The 25,441-nt window shown below is 36.9% G+C and overlaps 1 protein-coding gene, 1 long non-coding RNA gene and 1 other non-coding gene across 8 annotated transcripts in view; all 3 read right to left on the bottom strand.

Moving 5' to 3' along the window:
* Nucleotides 1–8,854: 8,854 nt before the first annotated feature.
* LOC130460377 (small nucleolar RNA R71) lies at nt 8,855–8,960 on the bottom strand. Its single transcript, XR_008920258.1, has one exon. It is a non-coding gene; the product is annotated as a small nucleolar RNA R71 (small nucleolar RNA).
* A 2,748-nt stretch (nt 8,961–11,708) lies between these two features.
* Nucleotides 11,709–15,646, bottom strand: LOC130472471 (uncharacterized). 5 transcript variants are annotated; one of them, XR_008932849.1, is made up of 5 exons: nt 15,569–15,646; nt 15,332–15,461; nt 14,998–15,132; nt 12,148–12,256; nt 11,709–11,988 (listed from the first exon to the last, which is right to left on the bottom strand). It is a non-coding gene; the product is annotated as an uncharacterized lncRNA (long non-coding RNA). The 5 variants fall into 5 exon arrangements; XR_008932848.1 differs by having other exon boundaries at nt 15,367–15,461; XR_008932847.1 differs by having other exon boundaries at nt 14,998–15,461.
* A 2,577-nt stretch (nt 15,647–18,223) lies between these two features.
* Nucleotides 18,224–25,441, bottom strand: part of LOC110784064 (uncharacterized) — a 31,158-nt gene continuing 23,940 nt past the window's right edge. For both annotated transcript variants that reach the window (XM_021988467.2, XM_021988466.2), the window contains 3 exons: nt 22,722–22,844; nt 20,139–20,362; nt 18,224–18,636 (listed from right to left, as the gene is read on the bottom strand). In XM_021988467.2, the coding sequence (XP_021844159.1) occupies nt 18,613–18,636; nt 20,139–20,362; nt 22,722–22,844 (371 nt within the window). In that variant the 3' untranslated portion in view covers nt 18,224–18,612. The remainder of the gene's footprint in view (nt 18,637–20,138; nt 20,363–22,721; nt 22,845–25,441) is intronic.

Genomic DNA, 25,441 nt, shown 5'->3' with positions numbered 1-25,441 from the left:
CTTATATCACTTTTGAGTAAATAAACCTATATTCACTCAAATCCATGTGAAATAATAAAGTCATAAAACCTTTCTTTAGCTTTGAACTCTATCGTCTAGGCGTTCTAACAATAGTTCATATTCTTTGTTACTTTCAACAAGTAAGACTAGCTTGTCTTAAGTTGATCTAGAAATCAACCAACTTTCAAAAGTCCATTAAAATAGAGCTTGTGAATGTTAACTTGTTGACATGGTCTAAGAAACAATGCCAAAGATTAGTGGAACTTAAATCAAGGGGTTGATTTGAACCTAGTAAAGTTTTTATTGTTAAAGAGTTGTTTGTTTTAATCAAGCATATTGACTCAACCCGTAATTGACCATTTCACTCAAACAAACAAACATTGTTTTTGTTTTTCTGAATGTGAGTCTTTCTGTGTTTGAAGCAGAAATTTAGGTATGCTGATTATGGAACAAAATAGCCATTTAGTTCCAGCCTTGAAAGGACTTAAAACAAACTAGATGACCCTACAGCTAATGTAGCATTGCCATGCTTCATTTCCCACTTGTAGGCCATTAGTGTAGCCTAGCTTCCATTATTTGAGTTATTACTGAAGTAAGAACCTCAAGCGGTATATGATACCAAGGAAGTTTGATTCCTAGGTCACTTCTCTTTAAACATAAATTTATAGGTAGAAACGGAATTATAAATTCCTTTCATTTGTTCCTTTATTTTCCTATTTCTTGTACCCTTTCTTAAAGTCTTAAGAATTGAATTCTTTAGTGTTGACTTTTATACTTTGTTAGACATGTCCAATGTCACCAACAAGGTTCTTTACCATTTTAATTTATGTTGAATATTTTGTTTCAACTAGATGATCTTACCAGAAGCTTCTAAAGTTCTCTAAGTATCGATCTATTCGAATGTCTAGGGACTAGACTCATTCGAGAATTAAATGGAAAAAAGATTTTAGGTTGTTAACCATTGGTAAAGCTGAGCGTTTAAACTCAATGCTTTATGATCTCAAAACTACATTGTATTTTGAATTCACAAGTACCAATTGGTTTGCCATTCGATTTTGATATTTGAAAACAACCATAAAAGTCGCTAAAAGAAACGTACATTTTAAATTGCTCATTTTCTCTCATTTCCGTGAATCGTTCTTGGATTCACTACCAATCGAGGAAATTTACTGTTACCTTTCTAAAAGGATTTACTGCAGTGAAAGATATTTAATTATAAACAATAATTAAAACATACATTGAAGCATGCAAAGTCTAAACATTTATCATGAATAATAACTTGAAATTAAAGCAATCATGCAATTCAAACAAGTTATTAGCATTTTATTCGAATTTATTGTTCCGGCAGGTGTGAATAAAATGATTCCAAGATCCTAAAATCATTGAAGAATTAAGCACAGTTTGTCGACTTAATCCTAAAACATCTTAGGTAAGCAAAAGCCTTTTGCTAATAGTCTAGAAACTATTCTTGGTTGATAGGTACGTCTAAGAACTTATTAGGTAAACCTATCGATTTTGCCACGACATAAAAGGACTCCTTACTTATATCGTTGAGTTTCACCAAAACTAACATGTATTCACAATTATTTGTGTACCTTGCCCCTTTAGGACCAATAAGTAACACCTCGCTGAGCGAAAACTATTACTAGATTGATGTAAAGGATATCCAAGCAAGTGTATATTTTGGCATGGAACCTTTTAACTCAATTTTTAAGTTTGGAACTTAAGGCTCTTACTATGTTGGTTAGATTTTAAGTGAACTAAAATCCTTAATCATGCAACATAACTAAGCTTTTGATCTCATGCATAATTAAGACATATTTAAAGCAATAAATAACTTAAAGCAAGCATAAGATAAATGTGATCTAGTATGGCCCGACTTCATCTTGAAGCTTTAACTTCAAAGTCCGTCTTGAAAATCTCCGTGGGAGGCACCATTTTCTTCAAATAGAATAAGCTATAATTAAAACTAATTACAACTATTTGATGGTACGCAGACCATATTTGAATCAAAAAAAAAAACAACTTTGGTACTTTAGACCAATTACATTCAAATTAATGGTACGCAGACCATATTTTCTATCCTATTTGGGCCATACTAGTCACTTCATAACCTGCAAAACAGTACATATACAATATATACCATTCACCCATTCATTAACATGAATGGCCCACATAGCTGGTTAGTAAAACACATTATGCATCACGTAAACATTTGCAGCAACTAATCAAGGGCACCAATAATCTACAAATTATTCAGTCCTTATTAATTCTAATCAAGTTGTTTTAACCTTAAGGATTTGTAGACCTAATCAAGAGTTTATGACTAAAAGGGCTCCCACTTAAACCAATAAATTCATATGCTTTACTAATTTTAAACATAAAAATGTATTCCTAGTCTAACCGGAAACATACAAATTTAATTAAAATTTAAAGCTCATATAAATTTATAATTGAATCCAAAAAGTTTAATTTAATTTCAGTCGTATTTAAATTAATTCATGATTTTAATTTTAGTAAAATAATTAGAATAAATAAAATTTATTATAATTACAATATTCAAAATTAAAATCCAAGAAAATAATTTAAAATATTAATTTTAAAATTAATTAAAATTACGTAAACTGAAAATTTTAAATTAAAATTTCAAAACGATCTAATCGCAACGCAACAATCCTACGCAACGCACGCCCATGGGCCACACGCACATAGCCATCGCTGGCCATGTGCGCGCAGCCCATGCGCTGCGTCGCATCGCTGCTGCTCACCATCGCAAGGCATCACGCGAGCTGGTGCTCGCTGCGCGCGCCAGCGCTCGACGCACGAGCATGCTGCCGCAGCCCATCGCTGGGCGCTGCGCTCGTCGCACGTCGCAACAAGCAAGCTGCTTGCCATCGCTGGGCGCAGCGCTTGTCGCACGCACAACAAGCACGCTGCACGCCATCGCTGGGCGCAGCGCTTGTCGCATGCACAACAAGCACGCTGCACGCCATCGCTGGGCGCAGCGCTTGTCGCACGCACAATAGCGCTCGCTGCGCGCGAGCGATCGATACTGGACGTAGCACTCGTGGCACGCGAGCTTGCGCTCGCTGCGCGCGAGGCTCCGCACGCTTGCAGGAGGCAGTGCGCGCTGTGGCGCAGCTCGCTTGCTGCCCACACGCGACTGCTCGTGCCTTGCTCTCGCCCTCGCCCATTCGCCCATCGCACATAGCCCACGACACAAGGCAGGGCTGCTGCCTTGTGCTCGTGCACCATGGCCTTGCTCATTGCATTCGTACCGCATGGGCGACGAGCTCCCTTGCTCGTCGTCACATGCCCGCACTATACAACACCCCTTAAGGGTAACACGTAGCGTCCATTGCTTTGTGCGTGCAAGTTATATGAGCGAATCACATAAAAATTTAAAATTTATATTCAAAATTAATAACAAATTAATAAATAATATTAATATCATAATTTTAGGGCGAAAAATCGAAAATTTATTATTCAATTGATTTCCGATTAACATGGATTCAAGTCTAGGTCATAAAAATTTAAAATTTTAACATAAATTTACAATTTTTATGGTGGTTTTTAATCATAGGTATCTAATTAAATTATAACTAATTATGAAAATCAAATTAATTCTAAATTATTCCAATTTTCAACAAATTAATCATAATTACAAATTAGATTGCATAATTAACAAGGCTAGGCATTCAAACTTCTTAAACATATACAGTAGGTCAATCAAAAATTCAAGATTTATCAACAAGAATCGCAAATATTTAATTTAACATCTTAAATTTACGAAATTTTGCATTCGAAAAACTAAAACCTCCAAAAAGTCATAGTTAGGCTTTGAATTTGAGAATTCTGGGTTCGGCCGAAAAATACTACTTTTGTCAAAATTTTAGAATGCCTTTTACATGCGGAATTGACACAAAAATCACTCGATTTGGATGAGTAACGAAGAAACTGCCGAAAAACTGCGTACGTATAATTAAATAAACGCAATTTGCAATTAATTAACAATTACGAAAATTAATCACCCCTTTTAATTCTTGCAAATTTGTAATATTTAACCATGTTCATGCAATTTAGATTATGAAAATAATAAGAGGCTCGTGATACCACTGTTAGGTTATGATACATATGACAATTCATAAATCATGCGGAAAAACCATAAAGCCAGGAAAGCATATTATTTACACATAATCATTTAGCATAGTTTAGATGCATACACTTTGTTGCGTGCCTTCCCTAGCTGCGCCCGAACCGAACAAGAACAAGTCTTTAGGACTCCAAGTGTCGTCCCTCCGTAGATAGTCCACAACACGTCCGGATCCGCCTTAAGCTTGACCAATTAGGATCGCCCTTAAGGTACTTAGAATTTTCGGCACATATAGGCAATTGTATGATGAATTTTGCTCTCAAAAATCACTTTGAATACTTGAATACTCGATATAAATTGTGAGCATTGATCACCTATTTATAGGGCATGGGTATCGGATATTAGAATCCTACTAGGAAACGATTTAGTGAATCTGAATTAATCTAAAATTCAATCACTTAATTTATCTAGTAAACTTAGGAAATCAATCTTATACGAATCCTAACCGATCAAGGTTTCGTACGCAAGCACAAACACACACGCAGGCGTAGCAGCCCACGAGGGGCGCCATGCGCGCGCGCGCTGAGCCCAGGCCCAGCAAGTGCTCGCAGCCCACGAGGGGCGCGCGCATGCTGGCCTTGCTCTCGCGTTTGGGCTTTGCTTGCTTTGGTCGCGCGCGGGCTTTGCTAGGCGTTGGGCCTAGCTTCGTGCTAGGCCTTGCGTCTAGCAAGCTCGTCCGATGTTTATTCGTACGATACGCTTCCGATTAAATTCCCGGTTCCGGAATTCATTTCCGATACGAACAATATTTAATATTTCCGATTCCGGAATCAATTTCCGTTTCGAACAAATATTTAATATTTCCGTTTCCGGAATTATTTTCCGATTCCGATAATATTTCCGATTCTGACAATATTTCCGTTTCCGGCAATATTTCCGATTCCGGCAATATTTCCATTTCCGATAATATTTTCCGATACGTACCATGTTTCCGTTTCCGGCAACATCTACGACTTGGATAATATTTATATTTCCGATACGATCCATATTTCCGTTTCCGGCAATATCATCGTTTCCGGAGTATTCATTTCTTGCCTGTGACGATCTCAGCTCCCACTGAAACCAAGATCCGTCGATTCCGAATATCCATAGATGGAGTATTTAATGCCATTAAATACTTGATCCGTTTACGTACTATTTGTGTGACCCTACGGGTTCAGTCAAGAGTAAGCTGTGGATTAATATAATTAATTCCACTTGAACTGAAGCGGCCTCTAGTCAGGCATTCAGCTCACTTGATCTCACTGAATTATTAACTTGTTAATTAATACTGAACCGCACTTATTAGACTTAACATAGAATGCATACTTGGACCAAGGGCATTATTTCCTTCATGAAGCAGCAAAGGAAGCTATTTGGCTAAGGAAGTTCATAGGTGAACTTGGTGTAGTCCTCTCCATTAAAGGACCAATAGCTCTATATTGGGATAATAACGGAGCTATTGCACAGGCAAAGGAGCCTAGACACTACCAGAGAGTCAAGCATGTACTTCGTAGATTTCACCTTCTACGAGATTTCGTTGAAAGAAAAGAAGTCGAGATAAGAAAGATTGGAACTGATGACAACATCTCAGATCCATTAACTAAACCTCTGCCACAGGCAAAGCACAACTCGCACACTGCAGCTATGGGAATCAAGCATGTTGGAGAATGGCTTTGATGTCCTTATTTAATGTTTTAAAGTTTTATAGTTTAATACTTTGTAAAACGTTATTGGTTAACCATTCACATAAATGAATAGAATTCATTTTTCCATTTAATTTGTGATTTATTAAATGATGAGTCCCTTCAATTTGACGATATATTCAAGATAGACTGTCAGGACCAGTCTTGTGACTAAGAAATGTCTATCAAGTGAACTTGAATGTCAAAAGTTGAAAATGGTCCCTGGTCGGAGTTTTCTATAAAGATGGACGTATAGAAAACGCTAGACGACTAGAATGCAAGATGACTAGTAGTTCTGTTTCTTGAACTATGTGGACATGGGAATGTCGCAATCATTTGCATAGATACTTACTTTGGGAAGACTAGTATCGGACAGACCTGTGAAACTTTACTGTAAGAGATAAAAATCTGTCATAAGTAAATTTCATTAAAATTATTAGACACTAATCCTCAATACCTGAGTAATTTGAGATTACTTGTTTGAGAACTGCTTACTTTGACGTTGTCAACCGTCGCACCGTAAAAGGAGGCTATAAAGGAAAAGCTCAGGTAATCACCTATCAAACGAAGTCTAATCTCAAGATCACAAGATTGGGATTGTCCTCCCATAAATCAGGATGAGATGCTGAAAGTTGTACAAGGCCACTCGGAGAGCTAGAAACTATAAAATGCATGGCCGTTCTCAGATGAATCATAGGCTATGATTATCTGTTTATTTGATCAGTTGAACTCTGAAACCGAGAAACACCTCTGGACATAATAAGGATGACAACTCTTACCTTATGTTCAAGAGCAAGCATCGAGTGACAAAGGAATTAGGAAATGCACACTTGTCCCTAAGGACAAGTGGGAGACTGAAGGAAATAATGCCCTTGGTCCAAGAATGCATTTAATGGTAAGTCTAATAAATGCGGTTCAGTATTAATTATACAAGTTAATAATTCAGTGAGATCAAGTGAACTGTATGCCTAGCTAGAGGCCGCTTCAATTCAAGTGGAATTAAAAATATTAACCCACAGCTTACTCTTGACTGAACCCGTAGGGTCACACAAATAGTACATATAAGGATCAAGTATTTAATGGAATTAAATACTCCATCTATGGATATTCGGAATCGACGGATCTCGGTTCCAGTGGGAGCTGAGATCATTAAAGGCAAATAATGAATATTCCGGAAACGATGATATTGCCGGAAACGGAAATATGGATCGAATTGGAAATATAAATATTATCCAAGTCGTAGATGTTGCCGGAAACGGAAACATGGTACGTATCGGAAAATATTATCGGGAATGGAAATATTGCCGGAATCGGAAATATTGTCGGAATCGGAAATATTATCGGAATCGGAAAATAATTCCGAAAACGGAAATATTAAATATTTGTTCGAAACGGAAATTTATTCCGGAATCGGAAATATTAAATATTGTTCGTATCGGAAATGAATTCTGGAATCGGAAAATTAATCGGAAGCGCGACGTACGAAATAAACATCGGACGAGCTTGCTAGACGCAAGGCCCAGCACGAAGCTAGGCCCAACGCCTAGCGATGCCCGCACGCACAAGCAAGAGCATAGGCGCAGCCCACTGCGACCAAGCAAGCATGCCCAGCCAAGCAAGAAGCAAGGCCAGGCCCGCGAGCAAGGCCAGCGAGCTGGCGCGCCCTTCGTGGGCTGCGAGCAGCTGCTGGGCCAAGCCTCAGCGCGCGCGCGCACATCGCCCTTCGTGGGCTGCTGTGCGTGTGTGTTTGTGTTTGTGTATGAAGCCTCGATTGATTAGGATTCGTTTAGATTAATTTCCTAAATCTACTAGAAATTAAGTGATTGAATTTAAGTTAAATTAAGATTGGCTAAATTGATTCCTAGTAGGATTCTAATATCCGATTTCCCAACCCTATAAATAGGTGATCATATTTCACAATTTATAACGAAAAAATCAAGTATTCATTCAAGTTTTAGGCTTAAAACTCAGATTTTTATTTGCTATAAAATCTGAAAATTACATAGAACCTTAGGTGCAATTCTAGTTAATTAAATCTAAGGCGGGTCCGAGCGTGCTGTGGACTATCTACGGAGGGACGACATTTGGAGTCCTAGGCTTGTTCTTGTTCGGTTCGGGCGCAGCTAGGGAGGGCACGCTACAGAGTGTATGTGTCCTAAATTATGCTAATTGTTATGTGGCAATTAATTTGGATTCTTGGCTTTATGGTTTTTCCGCATGATTTATATTCAGTTATATGTATCATAACCTAACAATGCTTGTTGTTATAGTCAATATAGCCGGTTAGTTAGGTGTTTATAAATTTTGTTTGATTGAGCGGTATACGTTTAACGACGCGGAAATCACCTAATCAAAATGGCGTCGTTGCCGGAGTCAGTTGTTGTTCTTGAGTTAAGTTTAGTCTAGTTTAACCATAAAGAAGAAAAATACCAAAAATATTTCATTCTTGTTTAGTTTTTGCTTTTCATTGCTCACGGTTTGTTTGAGTTTTGTATGCAAGATAGGGGACGGACTCGTCATAGGCCTCTCTACCCTCTCGACCTTGAGTTAGAGAGGACTTTGCGAAGCTTGAGACGTATCAGAACCCGTTCGTCGAGCTACAATAGATTCGAATTTTTGAGTGAAGTTACGGATCAATAGTCAACAAGTCCAACCATTGAGAGAATGACTCTTCCGGTTAAGAACCTAGGAATTTCGGGAGCATTTGAGGTGACTTGTGGCATTCAAGCCCCGACTACCAATGCCAAAAACTTTTAAATAAGGCCCGCATTGATTACTTTGGTTCAAAGTCATCCATTTTGTGGAAAGAGTAGTGAATCGCCACATGAACACTTGAAGAAATTTGAGCATTATTGCGATACTATTAAACACAATGGAGTGACTTCCGAATACATAAGGTTGACGCTATTCCGCTTCTCCCTCCTAGGGCGTGCTAGTGATTGGCTTGACAAGGAGGTCAAGATAAACTCACTACGGACTTGGAATGAAGTGACAAGTGCGTTCTTGAGCAAGTTTTATTTGCACGGGAACACGGCGGAATACCGTCATAAGATCCATTCTTTTGAAAAAAAGTGGGATGAGTCTCTATTTGAAGCATCGGATAGGTTCAAAGAGTATCAAAGGGAGTGCCCTCACCATGGAATCCCTAAATGGCTCCTCCTACAAACCTTCTACTTGGGATTGAGCCCAACCTCCAAAACAAGCTTGAAAGTCCATGTTAGAGGAGTATTTCTTGATGAACACATTGAAAAAGGCATCCCAAGTGGGGAATGTCTTAGGATCCTAATGATAAAACCACTGTAGTGGAGTTCATTCCAGGTATAAGGGAAATGCGGGTAAGTACATAGACGTGTCCACACCCTTAAGGTTCATGGCACCTACAAAGCTCAAGAGTTTATTTTCGGGTTTTTCTGTTACCTTGAACTTTAGCGGGTTACACGAATTGAACTGTTTTAGTAATGTGCCAGAAAGAGATTTATGAACGAGTGAGAAGTATTTGCTTCCCATGGTCTGCTGAAGCACCAGTTCCTCGATTTTCTTTTAATTTTCTAACTCATTTTGGACTTGTGCAACTATTAAGGACTGATTTTCTATGCGGAGCTGCTCCATGGTGGCAGCCATTTTTTCGAGCTGTGCTTGGAGATCTTTGAGTGACATTTTTCTGGCTGGTGTAGGAGATAATTGAGTTTGAAAGATTGGAGACCCTGGAACATGAGAAAAACGAACTAAGATGGGCGTTACTACTTGTGGAATTGGGGTAGAAGGTTCAACGCTCTAATATTTTGTCTGCATATCGGTACCTCAGTGGAACAGACCTTATGTATAAGTCAACTAGCTTTAGGATTTCAGGCTGGCTAGGCAGAACTTAGTCTAGACTATGGCCGATTTTTGGAAAGTGGTTTTCGAAAACTTGCTTTACTGAACGTTAAAGGTCGTTTTTAGCATGAACAGTATTAGGCCAGCCATTAGATTCATTAGAAAACTAACAACCACTTACGAATCATTATTTAGGCATTAAGTACGTTTAGAACTCATTTGCGCGAAATGAACCAAAGGGCGCAAGAATTTTTTTGCCTTTGCAATGCAAGCGCCAGAAATTTGTTGCGCGAGCTAGTTAAGCACTGGATTTTTCCAGCGCATGCAGGTTGTTCGTGGCTTATTTGTGCAGTTTGTTTGTTTATTCATTTTGGTCAATCTAATTTTCGCGTAACTTTTTTTTACTGTATTAAGCCCTTTGCTTGAGCGTTCGTGCACTCAAACATTTAGAGCTTCGACGCAAAAAGTCTAATCTGCGCTTATTGGCCTTTGGATTAACTTGTAAGTACTACTTGGGTTAATTTTCATGACTATATTTGAATAAATTAATTCCGTGAAAGTACCTCCAGAGAAATTTTGAACATGCGTTTTATGGTTGGTATTTTCAACTAGACCAACGTAGCACTTAGAGCAAATTCGTTTGTAGTCTTTCGAAATAATCGTGTGAATATTAAACTTAATTATTTTAGACTTCGAAACATACAAAATTAATTTGCGAACTAGACAGAGCATGCGCCAATAATGTCTAGCGCTTGATTGAGCAGCGTAGGAATATTGTAGCGCAAGGTAGACTGGCGCTAGAATTTTCTGGCGCCAATTTACTTTTGTAATTTCGAAGCAGAAACGATTTGAATATGCATGCTTGCGCTATAATATTATAGCGCGCAACAAGGCAGCGTTGGAATTTTGTAGCGCCTCCATGGCAGGCGCTGAAATCTTTTGGCTCCTGTCCAGGTTTGCGGAGCAAGTAATTCTGGTCGTTTCGATTCGCAATTATTATTTGGTTTTTTAACATTTTAAGCATTTTTGTTGACCTTATTAACATTGTTGACCCTAAACCATGCGATGATTGATTAGTCTCACATAATATTCTACACAGACCTACCAACGAACATGGATTCAAGTATATTGCCCACTTAGTTTATGCATAGTCTCTAAGGTTTATAGGCTGAATGCCGATAGTGCCAAACCAAACGTCAATTCAAAGGAAGCCCCATTCAAGGTTGACGAGTTCATGAGCGAATTTTACCACAAAAGGCTTATCCGATATGAGTTGGAGTTACGCATACCAAGAATTGACCCAGGAGGCAAACGATTTGGTTTGGGATAGGTGGAGTACAATGAAAGTGTCAAATAGAAAACATCCGAGGCGTATACACCCCCCGTGGATATTAGGTGTCCTTATTCCCAACTTCCAAAATGATACATGTCGAGGAAGCTAAGATTTGTATGGGGTTCTGTCCCGATCGAAAACGTTGCATTAAGATTTCAGGTCGTCCCAACTTAATAAGGAAATACTGCGGTGTAGAGTCTGATTTCTTCCCTTGGGCTTTGTCGACATACTACTTGCAAATTTATTTCATGATACTCCCTAGTGTAGTCGCCACTATGAAAGGCGTCGGAAAGACGATGTTCCAATTGATGGTTCAACGACTTTCCCTCGCGGATGTGGCAATCATTATTAAGTAAAAGGGGACTAACTTGGTGGTCATACCTTCCTATTTACTAGATCGTGGAGTAGGCATTCAGTTTTTAACGAAATCGAGGAAAACTGACAAAATCCGGTTCTTGCGATACGCGAGTAGCAGCCGAAACTCAGGCTCGCGTATTTGACCACCACGGCCTTAGGTTCCCTTGTGATCCCTAGTTTTGAGATCTCTCAATGTACATCCGCATAGTAGGGATTGAGGGTTCGGGGTACATTTACTAATACGGGGACTGCCTAGCATTAGCCCATGTGACGGTCCTTACTAGTTTAATGCATCGACGAAAGGGACATGTGCTGATTTAGATTGATTTAAAGGTGCCTAGCAGTAATAGATTTGTCCAAAGATTATCTTATTAGGCGTGCTTAATAGACAGATTGTGTGAACAGTTTATACGGTGAGGAAAGCAGTAAAATAGAACGTGCGTTACAGTTACTTTTTTGCTTTATTGTGGTTCTCATGAACACTTACCACTTGTCTTTGCTAGATTTCCTTTTGAGCTTCGAACTTCCTGGCAACTGACGAATGCTCCTGAATCTTGGTGCGATTCCTCCAGAGTTTCCCCTTAGATTCCCTTAGTTTAGATCAAGAACCGGTTATGGTTTGTGCTACGAATGGGACGATTTGGGGTGTTTATACGGACAGAGGCCTGATAACAAGAGTTAATTATATTCATTATGCAAGGTTCAAAACTCAAAACCGATTAAAATTAAAGATGAGTAACCATAATGCATGAAGTAAGAAGAACAAGGGAAATAGTATATTAGATGCATATTTTTAGAAAAAAGGAGGACACCAGAGGATATACATCATCTCCAATTGCCCTTCAAAATCATAATGAGAATGAAGCTTCCCCCTCTGCTCCACAACTAGAGAAAGATTAAGTCAATTTGATATCAACTCTCTCTCATATGATCCTGGACAGAGAAAAAGTATTACTGGTTATCATCCTGATGATCAAAATGTAGTTCAAAGAGAATATATTCAAAGAAAAGTTATCCAACCACGTGATCATGACATTCAACAAATAGTTGTTGGAGGTGGAATGCGTCGTTTTAATCGTGACTTGTATGATGCTTATAAAACTTGGATTGAGTATAGTATTGCAAAAGAAGTTGTAGTTTTCTTTGCTTGTTATTTGTTTAGAGATGAAATAGGTGTTGTGGATGGTGATGGACATATTGCTTTTGTCACAAAAGGTTTTAAAGGTTGGAATAGACCACGTGCTTTTTCTTAGCATGTTGATACTATTAATAGTTTTCATAATAAGTGTATGGATAAATATTATGATTTAATTGATCCACAAGCATACATTCAAAATGTTTTATCACCAGTAGCTCCACAAGCTAGAAAGGGTTAATGAACACGTTTGATTGCTTCACTTGATTGTTTGAGATACCTTTTACTTCAAGGTATGACGATTTGAGGTCACGATGAGAGTGAAAATTCTTTTAATCGGGGAACTTTTCGTGAACTTTAAAGTGGTATTATAAAAGTTAAAAAAAAAAAAAAAAGTTGCTAAAGTTGTTTTGAAAAATGCACCGGGAAATAATCAAATGATTTCTCCTTTGATTCAAAAAGACCCTGATAATTCTTGTTCTGAACAACTAACGTAATTATGGAGGAGTTGGGTGATTATTACTTAGGAATATTGGTTGATGAATCTCGTGATGTGTCATGTAAAGAGAAAATGGCATTTTGTCTGTGTTATATCGATAAAAAAGGAGCAAATTGTGGAAAGATTTATTTATGTTGTTCATGTTGAGGATACTACTGCACTGTCTCTCCGGGATCGATTTATTCTATACTTGTTGAGTATGGAATAAGCCCAACTAAAATTAGAGGGAAAGGTTATGATGGGGCTAGAAATATGAAGGGATACTCTAATGGTATAAAAACTTTGATTATAAATGAAACAAAATCTGCATATTACATTCATTGTTTTGCACATCAACTCCAGCTAACACTTGTTGCAATTTCCAAAAAGAATGTTGATTGTGGTTGATTATTTGAACTTCTCTCTACTACGTTGAATGTTGTTGGAGGCTCTTGTAAGCGTCAAAGAAATATTTAATGAATCTCAAACTCAATTAGTTGCAAAAGAATTTGAAGATGGTGAAATTGAAAGTGGGAAAAGTTTAAATCAACAACTTGGATTAGGAAGACTGGGTAATACTCGTTGGGGGTCTCATCATAAGTTACTGTTGAATATAATTGTCCTACATGCGGCTATATTTGAGATACTAGATATGATTTTCGAAAATCCCCCTAATCAAATGATCGTGCAAAAGTTGATCGTGTTGGTGATGCATTTGTGTCATTTGATTTTATTTTCATGGTACATTCGATGAAGACAATAAATTGGCTGGCAATTCAATTCAATATTGTGCTGCAAAAAGAAGAATCAAGACATATTTAATGCAATATCACTTGTGAAATTGACTATAGAATGATTGCAACAATGAGAGAAAATGGATGAGAATCTCTTTTGACTTTAGTGATCTCCATTTGTGATAAAATAGGCATCGGTGTTCCAATTTCGATCTCAGCTTTCAACTAATGAACCTAAGTGAGTATTTTGAACCCTTTACATTTTTATTAGACTTACTTTAATGTTTCTAAGACTCATTCTCACCTATTTTGGTCAAGTGACGTATATTTAATGCTCGTTTGGTCATTATAGTTTACATTTTCACTAAAATGGCTTATTTAGGTCACGACTTTCAACTAATTAACCAAAATAATTGTTTTAAACCTTTTACGTATTTAATACACTTAGCTTTATGTTCATTAGACTCATTATCACCCACTTTGGTCAAGTTATGCACATTTAAGGCTCGTTAGTTCAATATAGTTCACATTTTGACTTAAATGGCTTATTTCACTCCTAAATTTCAACTAATGAACTTAAATAAGAATTTTAAACCCTTTACATGTTCATTAGACTTAGTTTAATGTTTCAAAGACTCATCTCGCCTACTTTGGTCAAGTTTTACACATTTAAGGCCTGTTTAATCATTATAGGTAACATTTTAACTAAAATGACTTATTTCGGTCCTAATTTTCAAATAATGAACTTAAATAAGTATTTTACACATTTTACAGGTCAAATATACTTAGTTTTAAGTTTCAAATACTCATTACCTACTTTGGTCAAGTTATGCACATTTAAGCCTCGTTTGATCATTATAAGCCACATTTTGACTAAGATGACTTATTTCGGCCCCAACTTTAAACTAATGAACCTAAATACGTATTAAAAACCATTTACATATTTATTAGACTTATGTTTATGTTTCTAAGAATCAATCTCACCTACTTTGGGAAAGTTATGCACATTTAAGGCTAGTTTGTTTATTATAGATCATATTTTGACTAAAATGGTTTATTTCGCTTCCAACTTTCAACTAATGAACCTAAATATGTATCTTAAACCCTTTATATGTTTATTAGACTTATTTTAATGTTTTTGAAGACTCATTCTTACCCAATTTGGTCAAGGTATGCACATTTAAGGCTAGTTTGTTCATTATAGGTCATATTTTGACTAAAATGGCTTATTTCGTTTCTAACTTTCAACTAATGAACTTAAATAAGTATTGTAAACCCTTTACATATTTAATATACTTAGTTTTATGTTTAAAAGACTTATTCTCACCTACTTTAGTCAAGTTGGCTCGAAGAAGTGACACCACCTTGGCTCGAAGAAGTATTAGAGAGGTCATCAAACTTCATAAACTAACCAATATGATTCGCTGCTAGATGAGCATGGCATACAGGAGAAAGTGAGAAACTGCATTACACAAATAGCAGCATTAACACAAACTCATTTTTTGACATATGACTAATTGTCTAAGAGACCAAATAAATTAAGAAGAACTCAAACACTCAACCACAGAAATAGTTGTTGTGCTTCTTTGTTAGTTGTGCAGGAAATAATATAGTATTCAAACTTCAGGAACTATGAGAAGAAATATAAACAAGTAACTTACCACTAGAGAATTTTGCACTGCATAACGACACTTACACATAGGATAAAGAATTAACCAAATCTTGCAAATCGTGAGCTGAGAAACCAATCTCATCAAGCAGAACATGATAATGTGTTGGCCTAGTTGTTCCCTACAAACATTAACCAGTATGAAGCTCCAAAGAACAAAACATTCTTCAACTATGACACTCTAAAAAATAAAACCATTATTCGATTATAAGCTCAAAGAAAAACTCACTATCATTCCGGCATGGGAACAGATGTAGAAATCATTGTTCTTAGGATAGCAGATGTTGTTGTCAACAACAGTTCCTGCAGAACCAAACAAGGATATATAGTCCCTTTCACACGCAATACTACAGAGTACAATATTTACTAGATCTCTAATATACAACTGAGAAGATAACTTGCCAGCTAGAACATTGTCTGGAGCTTTTTCCTGGAAAAACTTCGTATGATGATTCTTCTAGGCAACAATCAGTGTAAACTTCGGAAACCAATTCTCTTCTAAAAATTTGCAAGCCTAACAACAAAAAATTTAATGTAAGTTAAGTGAATGATTTAGAACCATAAAACTAACAGGAAAGCACTTTAATTTAACCTCTTTAATCTGATTCAGTTCAATATTCAGGACTTGACTGGACTAATGGTTCACTGACATCATTCCTGAGAAGCATAAAGGTAAACATACAATTAGAAACCATCACTAATTAGCTCATACATTAAACTATATTAAGTAGTTCATGTTGCAGATATAATTTTTTTTATTCCCCTGATGATTTTGAGCATAAATTATCATGTAAGAATATTATATCTTCCTTACTTCCACATGTATTTTCTTTCAATATAGATCAGTAATGAGATAAAGTAACCAAATAGATAAACAAATACTAAAAGTTGAACAAAACTAAAATTCCAGTCGTAAATGTTTGAATATGCCTACATGATGTTAACAATGGCATTATTTGAGAAAACACTCGATTTTAAGAATTACTGAGTATAAAGAACGGTTGGTATGTTTCTTTACCTGAATATAATTATGTGTTGTGGTTTCTGCTTTCCAGAACTCTGAAAAAAGTCTACTAACAGTTCACTAGATAACAGGTTGCAAGAAAATCAAGAAAGTGGCATCCAAACATAGCTTTAATCATTTTGATATCATACAGTTGCATAATAAGTTGATAACAAAAGCCATTATTATATTGCAAGAAAGAATGAAAGATTAACTTGTTGCGTAAAGCTACCTGATCATGCCATGATCTTGATTAGTTCCAGCCACAGGCTTGAACATACCATCATTTATCTCAACCTTGGGAGACTAATTACGCATTGATGCTCGATAACGAGACATAGACGGCCATCCCCTGGAGCCTACAACCTGTTAATATGTTACGCATCAAATTTTAGACCATAAAATGAAGTACATCAAGGATGTGTTGAATTTTCAAAAGATTTCTAACACTAACATCAAGTATCCAAAACTAAAGCAATCCCACACCAAGTCCCCCATTTTCACAAGCAGATCTGAAACACAAACAAAACATGTGCAACACAGCAGAAGAACAACTAGCAATAGAAATAGCGGAAACAACAACAACATAAATAACATCAAACACAACAATAACAGAAACTACAGCAACACATCAACGATTTTTAGGGACCTAAATCACACCTGAATTTACTATATATTCACCAACATCTACTCGTAAATTACCCATTTAATTCAAAACCCATAAAATCAAAATCACCAATTAAAATTAGAATCAAAATCAGAGAAATTGATATTGAGAGTTGAGCAGCTGAACTTCAGAAAATAGTAATTAAAATTAAAATCAAGCACAAAATCTAGAAAGTTAAACGACCAAATTAGGTTAAAAATTATAATCGGTACAGATAAACATGAAAATCGATCATTCAAGACAAAAGAATCAAATAAAATGGAAAGCGCATCAACTGATATCTCAGTCTATGAACTATGAACCATGAAATCAAGTTCAGAAAGTTATTTGCATCTAACCAATCAACTCAAGAGTGATTCGACCATATGAACTTGATTTTAAATCGAAATTAAACTAAAACGAAAATTGAATCACATAGAGAAAGTGTAATAACCCGGGAAACTTGAATTAAGCAGAATCGTTGAACGATTTCTTCAAATTAGGGCAAATCGAAGCATCTGGTTGTGTGGGTGGATGGGGTGACTCAAGATGGACTAACCTCGAGAATACGTTCTTCAGAAGCAGCGGCAACGATTGCTGAAGCAGTGGCGGCGATGGAAGAAGCAGCGACGGTGGTGGAAGAAGCGGCGACGGCGACGGCGATGGCAGAAGTAAAAGCATAGAAAGGGGAAGAAGGAAGAGCGGGAAAATGGGAAAAAAAAATGCCCCTTTCTTTTTGTGGGAAATATATTGTGGGTTGCCTCTATTTTTAGAAAATTTTGCAATCTTGTACTATTACATGATAATTTATGCTAATGAGTTTTCATGTTTTGATTTGCTCTGTCGTGAGGATGAACTTGATTTAATTCATGATATGCAAAGAGATGAGAGATTTGAGGTTCTGAAAGATATTAGAGAACTATCCAAAAAACTTATTGAGACAAAGAAGCATGATACATATCGTTTTATCTACTTGCTTATAATATGGTGTTGATGTGACAACTACTGTAGAATGGCCATTCTCTACAAAGACTATTGTGAAGAGTAAGTTGAGGAATAATATGATTGTCTAGTTACTTATATAGAGAAAAATGTGCTTCGACAAATAAGTGACTATGATATATTGAACCACTTACAGAATATGAGAACTCGGCTAGCACAACTACAATTTGGACAAAACAAGAAATTCTGTAAGCATCTATTCAAATTTATTTTATATGGGTTGAACTATGCAATTGTCATTTCCATTGTATGTTTTTTTTATATATAATTTTAGTAGTTTTTATCTCTTTTACATGTATCTACCCTATTTCAAAATGCGGGATACATCACTTAGCAAAAATGATTGAGACTTCATCAGTTATTTGCCATTACTATGCCGGTATCATTCCGGTTTCTAAAAACTGACTAAGGAAAGAGATTCACATATTTACATTAGCCTTAGATTGAAGTTTTCTCAAACTTAAGGAAGCATCAGGACATCCAACACAAAATACTTGAGAAATCAGATTTAATCCACTTTCTGGGAATACTCAACCCAAAGGAAATTCCAACATCTGGAATTCTATGCGACCGTATCTGATAGTTCTGCATTCGTGAATCTTCCGCTCACCAAGATAGAAGATTACATACTCACCGGTGGACCACCCTAATTTTGACGAGCATTAGAAGAAAAAAATTAGCAAAAAAATTAAATAAAATCGAGCAATTTTCATAGATATTGCTTTAAGATAACAAAATTTCCAAAATACACCAATTTTTAAAGTAATTCCTACCATGTCGTCCACGTCATCAAGGTTTTATAATTTTAATTTTTTTTCCTGGTTTACTTATAAACCGCCAATTCAATCGGCGGTTTCACTTATTACGAAACCGTCGATTGAATCAGCGGTTTCATCACACCACTAATTAAAAAAAGTAAAAAAAAAAAAATCAGAGAAAAAAGCAAAAAATAAAAAATATAAAAATAAGATGTCTTCCCTGCAACATCACCAATTCACCATTACCATTTTATCATCACCATTCACCAACAACAAAAGTGGCAGAGGAATTAACCACAACAATAATAATTCATACTTCTAGTAATCTGGATTTATACAACCATCAAACAAACTTAATCTAGTATGAATTTTTATTTATTTAGCAATTTCACATGATAATTATACCATAAGTTTAAGCAAATAAATTACTTCGTTGGGTTGTTGTAGCCACCGAAATTGTTGGTTGGGGTTTTATGGCAACGCCGTAGTAAGAGATGAAGACAAAGATGACAAACTTCTGTGGTTGATTGCAGCGACGACGAGAGTAGATCGACAAATTATGTTTATCTTTTCAAACAAAAATTGGGGTTTTGGGCGTCTACTGGTGTGTTGGGGTTTTGGGCGCTTACTGGTGTTTGTTGTTGTTGATTTGATGATGATGATGATGATGATGATGATATGAGGAAGATGATACGAGGAAGATGAGGAAGCAACTTCTTCTCTGATAATCTTCGGTTTTGATTTTTGGGTTACTGATTTGTGGGAATTGGGATTCAATAATTTGCTCCATAATAGTGAGTTGGCAGTTCCTTTATAAAACCGCTAACTCAGTTAGCGGTTTAGCTATTAAACCGCTAATTGAGTTAGCGGTTTTGTGTTGGCTCGTTAAAAAAATTAGACCAAATTATTTTGCTGACGTGTACGGTATGGTGGGAATTATTTTAAAAATTAGTTTATATTGGGAATTTTGTTATCTTTAAACAATGTCTACGGAAATCGCTCAATAAAATCCAGCAAGCTGATGATATCTAATTATGTAAAAAGACCTAAAGGCTGCTAGCTCACGGTCACTTTGAAGATAAAACAAACTTGCATAGACAATGTGAACAGCAAGTAATTTCTTTCAAAATGCTAATTCTGCATTTGTGAAACAATTAGTTCTCATTCTACAATAACTTCTCCATTTTTTATCCCATGTGTACATCTATAAACTGAGTCACATAATTTAAGCCTCTAATATCTCTTTCTGAAATCAGCTCCCCAGTTGTGACAAAATCAATCATTAGTAATTTCTTAAATAAGTACTAAAAATTTCCAGTCAATCCTTTTTAACAAGCCAACCAACACATTACCAACAATAAATTAGAAAAATACCATACTAAACTGTTACCTTAAGCAAGAGATCATGTGCAATATGCTCCCAAGGCAATGATACAGACATTAAGGAGCAATTTAAAGGTAACATCTCATCATCCGCATTATTTGATGCTGCTGCATAGGCCTGTTTAGCAGCAACAGAAGCAACAGATGCAGCTCTCCGAACAATTGTAGCTAGACCAAATGCACCTTTTGAACTAACAGGTGAAGAAGGTCCTGATGAATGCTCGCTCTGGTCTGGTAAAACATTTGCGTATTTTAATCACCATGCATGATAATAGATTGTGCAAAATTTTGAGTATGCATCCCAAGTATTAAGATATTTATCTAATCATAATAATTTACTAATCATGAGTTACATTTTATACTTTGGTCCAGTCCTTTGAGGTGGGTTCACTTCCTATCGCACCAATTTATGGTAATGATATTTGACAATTTTACCCCACATGCAACTCTCTTTCCTACTTTTTCATACACAAACCACAGTTGCGACACTCTCTTTCCAATATTTTCTTACACAAACATCACCTACAACAATATCTCTCGTACTTTATCTTACACATACCCCACTCTTTCTCCTACCCTCCTTGGAGGGAGTATGTGAATATTATAATGGGAGTGGCATTGCAACAATTTATTTCTACCTAGTTTGAAGTTTTTGGGGCATCTCCCTTCTGTTGCAAAAAAAATATAGAACTATTTCAGCCCTACCAGAAAAAAACAAGAGTTCATATTTTCCAACAAAACGACGACTTAAGGCAAATGCCCCCATGCGGGAGCCCAATTGGTAAAGTGCTAAGAGGTTTTCCTATTTACACTTAAGTTCCACTCCCACTACGGGCATTTGAATTTGGAGGTTTCCCTACTTACACCTAAGTTCATTTCCCACTACGAGCATTTGACAGTTCCTATTTCCTTAAATAATATCCATAAAAACAGATGGAAGCAAGTGCAACAACAGCTACAGCTTAAAAAAAAGGTGTAAAACAAAAGAGTAACATGCAAACTCCTAGACAAATACTAAGTTCCGTACACATAATCATTTTCACCAAATTTAAAGGAAAACTTTGCATCAATTTATGCTACCTAGACTCTTCATTTTACCTCAAATACCCGTGTATGATCCTCAACACTTGTACATAGATTGGACACTTCGACACTTCATTTTGGACCATTAAAACGCAAATTTTCACAAAATAGCCAAGTCGGGCATGTACCCGCCGTGTCCGATATAGGTATTCGACCAGGGTAAAATATGCGCTATTATTACCCACTAAATTCCAAAAGCTTTTAAAACGTATCCATTATTAATATTTTCTCCATTTTTGTTGGACTATTCACATATTCTACTTTGACTATTTTTAATGATTTATCCCCTTTATCTCATATTAATGATATAGTCACGTATAGACGTGGTTAGTAGACAAGGTAGTCCAATGGGTAGCAGGGTCAGGCTAATTTTAAAACGGGTCTTGGCTTTTTACCTTCTTAATGGACAAGGCTCTTATAGGGTCTTAAATATAGGGCTCTATAGGGTTTATGTTAAAACCCCAATATTTATGAAGAGTAGATACAAGACCACTTAAGAGCCAACTAAAATCTTTTGCTTTCTCTCTCCTCCCCTATAACCTACTGCTGGATCATATCTTAGTGCTTTCTCTCTCTCTCCTCATTCCTCATTGGCCTGCATCCTCTTAGAGACTCACAACCCACGGAGATGCCTTCTTTGTAGTTCCATCACATTTGTTGTTCTCGTGCTTTCTCGATCTCCAAATTTACTGCTTTCTCTCTCTCTCCTTTCATGGCAATTGGGTATACCATAAAATTATTGTCAGTAGTCTAGTTTCTGATCGTAAGTGTAAGTCCACCAAGATCATTGGCTTTGCAAATTGTAATCTAGAAGTCTGGATCCCGTTCCTCCTCCCCGTACATTAACGAGGTTGGAAATTCAGTTAATAAAAGTTCATTCTTATGATTCATTATTTAGTTTCTCTGTCTTTGTTCAAGCAATACTTGAGCTCAATTCACTGTAATTTTTAGTTATCCTAATTAATCACATAGATACTATACACTTCTATATTACTTTTGTTTGGAAGAAGAATGAGATAAACCGGTACCCGGTAATGATCAATCCAGATGACCCTTTAATATCTTGGACTTGACCGTGACTCGATCGTATTTCTTCTGACCCGCTTCTGACCAGTCCCACTAACGACCCACACTTACCCGCCTCGACCCTCCTAATAACCAGGCCTAATCATGTGAAGTCTTGTTAGATTCGTCGAATGTATATTTTCAAAATATCATTATTTACAATTTTTACTTATTGACAATTAGAGATATTAGTGTTTGAAATAATGCATTGACAAGCGTGAAAAGAGAAACGTTGCAACTAAAAAGACGGAGGAAGTACACTGCAAAAACGTAAATAGACTGGACAGATGACTAAATGCACAAAATCTCGTATATCAATCAATACAGGCAAAGCATTTCACAAAGCAGTGGATATTGATACCGGCACATATAACAATTGTGTTACTAGTACACAATACGCCATGTATATCCAATAAAAATTTACGAGTTGAATATCTAATACCTTCAACACCAGAAACGGCAACTTCAACTTCTCCACGTCCACCTGGCCCTTTCACGTAAATTCTATCTATTTTACCTGAAGAATGACTGAAAGAAAGAAGACTTCCAAAACGATTTCTCCCAGCTGCAGAAGGTAGAATGAATAACGATTAGAACGCTAAACAAACAAAAGAGATTAGAAATTCTTAAGTTTGATGTCAACATAGATTTCAAAAATATAAGAAAAGCCACCAAGAGCAAAGAGTAATGACAAGTGTACTTTTTTGCAAACTGAAGCTGATAAAAAAAATAAGAAAATTCAAGCAAAAATAAGAGCCAGTCCAGAAAATCTTCAGCATCATTAAAAGTTGCATCAATTTCTTTATCCACAATAATAAAAAATCATGACTAATCAAGGTAAAGTTCACCAAATTACAGCCTAGCCAACCTTTCGAGAGGTTGGCACTCTCCCAATTACATTTATTTGATTACTTTTCACATTGATGTAATAATCCATTCCTCCCTGTCCAGTTTATTACAACGTGTTATGAGCTCGAAATTTGTGCAGAAAATTAAAGGAAAAGATGGAAGACATTTCATTAGAAACTGGAAATAAAATATTATACGAAGTACAAGCTCTCGAGACGCTTGTTCTCTCCCTCGGCGTAAACAAACTAAAGAAAAATCTCAAAAATATTCATTATTCCTTCTTTCTCCCTAAACACCTGTACTTAGGCTACTTTACACAATGCCTTAACAGAGACTTGCTACCCTTACCTGAAAACTATAACCAACTTTGCGGCTGATTTACTTCCTTACCTGTATCCACCCTTCTGGAATAAGTGAGCATTGTAGGAGGTCCAAGCGTAGGTTGGTTTTCTGCATTACCCACCACCCACATTTCACCCAACCTTAGCACAGCTTCAGTTCAACCTCCAACATTAAGTCTGTTGCCAGCTAGGTAGGCAGCTGTTTTGAAACGGGGAAAAACCCCCCACAGCCCTCTTCAATTAGGAAATGTGGAATACATAGTACCTAGCTGATAGCTTGTTATAAGATCTCTTTGCAACCGACTGGTGTTTGTATGGTTGCTGCTTGAGGAATACCCTGTCTCCCACCTAAAAGCCCTCTTCTCTACACTTGGGAATTTTCATACCCTTTCATTTTCTGTTGAGCATTTAAATCATGCAATATAGCATCTCTTTGCAACTGCTCCTCCAACGAGGGACTGCAGAGTTACCTAACAGATCAAGGTGGTTGATCTCTCCCATAGACCGCCTTGAATAACTGTGAAGAATGAGTGGCTGTGTTGTAGCTAGCCCATGTTCTTGGTTTCACATTGATGAAACACCTCAAATAAGATTCTACCCATTTATTTACAACCACAGTTTCCCATCAGATTGAGGGTGGTATGCAACCTTGCAAGCAGAACAATTCCTTCCACAATATGCTTAAAACTACCCTCTCTATATGATGCTGTGGAAGAGGGAACCATGCAGCCTTCGCGTATTTATATTTTACAGCTTAATTAATCATTTTTCATTATTAGGTCTTGTTTCTTTTATTTTATTTATATTTAGTTGGTCTCGTCCTCTCCCGGTTTTGTTTTAATGTGTAGGCACACATTTTTGAGGTTCGAGTATTTCATGAAACCCCATATTGCATCAACGTATAGGAATTGAGTCCCATACTTTTACAACCTACTCCAAGCCTTCATAAAGCCCAAACAAACACAGCTCTAGCAACACCATAACAGTCCATACAATCCCCCCTCATCAACACGCTGCATCACCGGATCCATGCAACAACCATGCCTAATGCAACACCGCACCAGCTAAGCTCCTCTCTAACACCAGCAGCCGCCTTCTCACCAAACTCACAGCCAGCTTCATCTCACCTTCTCCTCCTTGCTTTGCTTCACTACCCGACCAAATGAGCAGAGATACTAACAACATCAGCCAGCCTTCACCTTCGCCTCCATACCAACAGCCATCACCAATTCCCCTCGCCAATCAACTCCAACAGCCTTGCTGCCCCTCTGCTCGCCGCCTTACCAGCGCCACCATACACCACCGCAAACCACACAGCAACAACAATCCAATGGACTCACGCGTCCAAGCTTGTCTGATGTACCTCGTCTGCGCGAGAACAGTTTTCTACAACATTGGAAATGCAGCAGCATTTCCACCCAAACGCGCAAGTTAAAGGCAGAGCGTCCACCCTTATGGGTGTTGCCATTTTAACTTCTCGTGACTCCATGGCTGCACGTGAAGGTGGTCCTCCAATATTTGAATCTATGGCCAGGATTGTAGGGGACAAAGATGGAAGAGATGATTGAGAACTGATTATATGGCCGTGATTAAATCATAGAGCATTGAAAGAGATCAAGGGGCTATGATTTCTTGCCAAAAGTACAGCAATAATTTGAAAAAGGAAGCAGACAAACGAAGGGGAAGAAAGAAGGGGGAGTGCTTAGATATTTTTGGGGTATTCTCCTTTTTCTTTTCTTTTCTTTCTTATTTATTAGTTTTCTTATTCTTTTTTTTACCTCTTCTTAATATTCTTTTCCCTTTCTATTTTCTCTTTAACTAGAGGTTGTATAAGTACCTCATGGATAAAATGAACAAGGGGGAAAACACACTACATTATAAATGATTAGATTAGGGTTTGTTCGGCATCATTTCCAATTTTCAGTTTTTAAAAAACTGAAAACTGATTTCAGTTTTGGTTTTCTAATTTCCT

The sequence above is a fragment of the Spinacia oleracea genome, chromosome 4 (genome assembly GCF_020520425.1).
Source record: "Spinacia oleracea cultivar Varoflay chromosome 4, BTI_SOV_V1, whole genome shotgun sequence".
In the NCBI taxonomy this organism is placed as follows: Eukaryota; Viridiplantae; Streptophyta; class Magnoliopsida; order Caryophyllales; family Amaranthaceae; genus Spinacia; species Spinacia oleracea.
This window is presented reverse-complemented; position numbering and strand designations above follow the sequence as displayed.